Source organism: Terrapene carolina, unplaced genomic scaffold (genome assembly GCF_002925995.2).
Source record: "Terrapene carolina triunguis isolate 2854851 unplaced genomic scaffold, T_m_triunguis-2.0 Scaffold833, whole genome shotgun sequence".
Taxonomy (NCBI): domain Eukaryota; kingdom Metazoa; phylum Chordata; order Testudines; family Emydidae; genus Terrapene; species Terrapene triunguis.
In genome coordinates, this window is record NW_020665184.1 from 3,534,587 (window position 1) to 3,538,759 (window position 4,173).

At 69.8% G+C, this 4,173-nt stretch overlaps 1 protein-coding gene across 1 annotated transcript in view; it reads left to right on the forward strand.

Annotated features, from left to right (window-relative positions):
- The first annotated feature begins 267 nt into the window (after positions 1-267).
- The window catches only part of OLFM2 (olfactomedin 2), a 60,001-nt gene continuing 56,095 nt past the window's right edge, over positions 268-4,173 (forward strand). The window contains exon 1 of the mRNA XM_029913707.1: positions 268-527. Coding sequence (XP_029769567.1) covers positions 390-527 — 138 coding nt within the window. The 5' untranslated portion in view covers positions 268-389. The remainder of the gene's footprint in view (positions 528-4,173) is intronic.

Genomic DNA, 4,173 nt, shown 5'->3' on the forward strand with positions numbered 1-4,173 from the left:
CCCCTAAGCTCCTGGCTGGTGCTAGAGGCTCAGAGACGAGCCCCCGTCTCCCCCCGGGAGCCCAGGGCTCCGCGGAGACCGGGCCAGATGGCCAGGGCTTCCCAGTGCCATGTCTGCTCGGCCCGCCCCCCGCCCGGCCGGCCCGTGGCCAGCGCCAGCTGACGTCACTCGGCTGGAAGTGATGGGGAGCGGAGCGGGGGTTCGCTCCAGCCGGGCGCTTTATAAGGACGGGAGCGGAGCCGCGCGGCTCTCTTCGGCTCGCTCTCAGCCCCGGAGGAGGCCGGGGGGCCGGCTGGCGAGCGGGGGCGCGAGGGGGCTCCCTGGGCCGGGAGCCGAGGGTCGGGAAGCAGGCTGCCGCCCCACCGAGGGGGGATGAGGCAGGGGCCGACATGACCGTGCCGCTGCTGAAGATCGGAGCCGTGCTCAGCACCATGGCCATGGTCACCAACTGGATGTCGCAGACGCTGCCGTCCCTGGTGGGGCTGAACGGCACCACGATCTCCCGGGCCGGCACCTCGGAGAAAATCGTGAGTCCCCGTGGCGGGGGGTCTACAGGAGCGGCTGTGTCTGGGGGGGTGTCTGTCTATCCGGGTGCCCCGTGGCCGGGTGTCTGCAGGAGCGGCTGTGCGTGTCGAGGTGTGAGTGTCTGTCCATCTGGGTGCCCCGTGGCCGGGTGTCTGCGGGAGCGGCTGTGTCTGGGGGGGGTGTCCGTCCATCTGGGTGCCCCGTGGCCGGGTGTCTGCACGAGTGGCTGTGTGTGTGTGGGTGTCTGGCTGGGTGCCCGGTGGCCGGGTGTCTTCATGAGTGGCTGTGTGTGAGTTGGGGGGGTGTCTGTCTGTCCATCTGCGTGCCTGCGTCCGTCCGTCTGCGTGAGCGGCTGGGTGGGTGGGGGGGTATCTGTCCGTCTGGGTGCCCCGCACGCTGCTGGGCAGCTGACTCGGGGGTCAGGGTCCGTCCATGTCCGGCAGCCTGTGCAGGGACCCTCTCGGGGCTGTCTGTGTTTTGCTCCAGCTTGGCGGGGGATGCCCCAGCCTCTCTGCTCCCTGCCCCCCCGCCGTCCATCTCCCTGCCTCCCCCACTTCGCATGGAGAGCCCCCCGGAGAGCTGTGCCGCTGGGACTGAGCAGGGCGGGACCCCCGGGGGGAGAACAGACCAGCGGCTGCTCTGTGCTGTGGGTCCCCATCGCTGGGGGGCTGGTTGTTACAGATTTACTGGCTGCAGCGTTCTCTCCTGGCCGTCTGTCCGAGCATGGGGCTGAGTGGGGCTGGGCCCCGCGGTCACGCTCCTGCGTTTCCAGACTCCTTTGGCTCCGGTTCCCTTTGTGGGGTGAGGCGGGATTTTCAGACCCTCCTGCACCCATGGCAAATTGGAGAGGGAAGTGTCCCTGCTGTGGTTCCCCCCCGGCCCCTGCGGGAGACCAGGCGAGGGGCTGGTGGCCCCCCAGCTGCTGCAGGGGAGCCGATGGGGCCGTGCCAGTGACCCCGCTGGCTGGCCCCTCTGGGAGGCAGGTGCTGCAGGCACTGAGCGAACAATAATCCAGCCCCCCCCCCCCCCCCCCCCCCCCGAGGGGGCCCGCCCCCCCCCCCCCCCCCCCCCCGCTCTGGCAGCTTCGTGCCCGGCCGAGTCGATTCTGCACCCGCTGGATGCGCCAGAGGCTTTGCGCTTTCTCTGGCTTGAATTGTGGCCCCGGCCCGGGGGGGTCCCAGCTCTGCCAGTGGCTGGGCCGCTCGGGGCAGCCGCGGGCTGGGGACGTGCTGCTGGGTCTGCGATGGGACGCGCCCTCCGCCTCCCTCCTGTGCGTCTTGGGGGCTCGTTGGGGTGAATTGTTCGCTCGTGGACTGGAGCTGGCTTGGCTTGTGTGTCCTTCCCGAGCCAGGTGTCAGGTCCCCCCCACGACCGCTCCGATACCGAACGTGCCTGCTTCAAACCCCCTCAGCACGCTGGGGGGGACTGCAGGGGCTGGGGGATCCCAGGCTGGAGGAGCTGGGGGGGGGGGGGGGCAGGGGGCTGGGGGATCCCAGGCTGGAGGAGCTGGGGGGGGACATGGCTGGGGGCACGGGACTGCAAGGGGCTGGGGGATCCCGGCTGGAGGAGCTGGGGGGGACGACGACACTGCAGGGGGCTGGGGGAGCCAGGGATGGCGAGCTGGAGGTGAGGGGGCTGGCGGGCTGTAGGGGGACCTGCCGCCGCCGCTGCTGGAGATGAGAAAAGGGCCCCGATTCTGTGTGGATCGGGAGCAGCGCAGGGGAACTGGCTGGTGTGAAGCCGGCCCGGCTTGCTCAGATCCTCGTTAACCCCAGGCACAGTGCTAACGAGTGTGGAGGGTGGGGAGGAGGGTGCTGCCCCCCCAAGGAAACCCGTCCCCCCAAGGAGTTGGACTGTGTGGGGGCCGGCCCCGTGGAAGGGGTGGGACAGCGATCGTGGAGGGAATCTTCCCTGCCCCAGAGCGCAGCCTGGAGAGCAAATCGCCCTGGGGCCGGCCGGCGGGGGGGAGATTGTAACAGCTTCCTTGCCCCCCCAAGCAGCCAGGGGCCCCCCGGCCCTCACCCAAGCCCTAAATTGCTGCTTTGTCCCTTGTGCGAGCTGCCTGGTCCGCCGGGGGCTGCGCCGATGCGAGTGGGCACCACTCCCTTGGCTCTGCTGGGGGGCCTGGCCCCAGCATGGGGGGGTCACACGTTGCAGGCGGCTCCCTGGGGCTGCAGCTTGCTGGGCGGGGGGGATCGGCATGGAGGGGAAGCGCTCGGGTGGGGACGGTTGGAGGTCGCAATGTTTAGCCCAGGCTGGTTTGACGCCCCGGCTCGGCGGGCGCGGTTCGGTGGCGGTTGGCAGCACCCTGCAGCATGGGCTGCCTTAGCGCTGATCAAGCCGGTGAGGCGGCTGCGTAGGGAATAACGGTCCACATGCCTGCCTGCAGGACGCCTGGGTTCCCCGCAGGACGCCTGGGTTCCCTCCCCGGTGCTGGCGGCTGCCTGCCGTGAGTCTGTGTCAATGCACCCGACGGCCGGGGCTGGAGCGTGGGGCCCCGGGAGGCAGTGTCCTGCTCCTCGCTCGGACGCCAGCTGGAGGAGCAAGCGGGGCTCTGATTGCTCTCTGTCCGCCCCGTCCGTCCGTTCGTCCGTCCTGAAATCTCTCGCTGTCGTGGGAAGCCCGTTTTGCTCACAGTCCCTCCCTGTGGGGCGCTCGCTGCGCCGCCCCCCCTCCCCGCAGCTGTCGAGTGGGGGGCAGCCCCCCTTGCTGAGCGTGCTGCCCTCTGGGGAGGGAAGCTCAGTCCCACCCCCTGCTGCCCGTGTGAGCTTTCTCTGGTGATTGCCGTGGTGTGCGGGGGAGACGGGGCAGCAGGAGTGGCTCGTGGACACGCATGTGTGTGCACACACGGTGCACACAGACCCGCACACGGGCCCTTGGGTATGTTCCCGGGTTGTTCCTGTGGAGGGGGCGGGGGCAGCGCACGGCTGCACGGGCCCCATGCCCACTGGCCTGCAGCGAGCTGAGCCAGAAGCGCCTTGCTGGGCCCTGGGTCTGAACCTCCCTGGGGCTGCTTGCAGCACCCTGTTGGGGGGCCCCTGTGTCCGCCGACATTCGGGAGCCCCCTCCCTCCCCCCGTAGCCAGGGCACTTGTGGCTCGGCTTGGCCGGCGGCTCGAAGCGGTTTGGTGGGGTGATGCCAGTGGAGTTGGCGTGTTTCCCAATGGGGTGCCCTGCGGGGGCAGGGCTAGAGTCCCCCACCTCCCCAGACCCTCTCTGGCCCATCAAACACCCCTCATCAGCTTGGGCTCGGCCCGGAGCCTGGTGCCGCCCTGCCCTGGCTTGGGCACGCGTGGGCGGCTCCGGCGGGTGGTGCTAACTCAGCGTTTCAGGACCGCTGTGCTCTGGACAGCTCCTCTTCTCTCCCTGCTCAGGGCCTGGGCTCCTGGGGCCTGCGGGAGCCCGGTGCAGGACAGCCTGGAGCTGCGAGGTGCGTCTCTGGGCCAGACACCAGCTTGCCAGAGGACAGGCCATGTAAACTCAGCTCTCACGCAAACACCCACTGGTGCTTCCGCTATCTGCATTCCTGCAGCAGCTGTAACGGGGCATCAGCGCCCCACTGTGGCAAAACAGAGAGAGAGACAGACATCGTGGTCGTCGTGTGTCTGGGCAGCGCCCGGCCCGACGGGGCCCCCGATCTCGGTTGCCG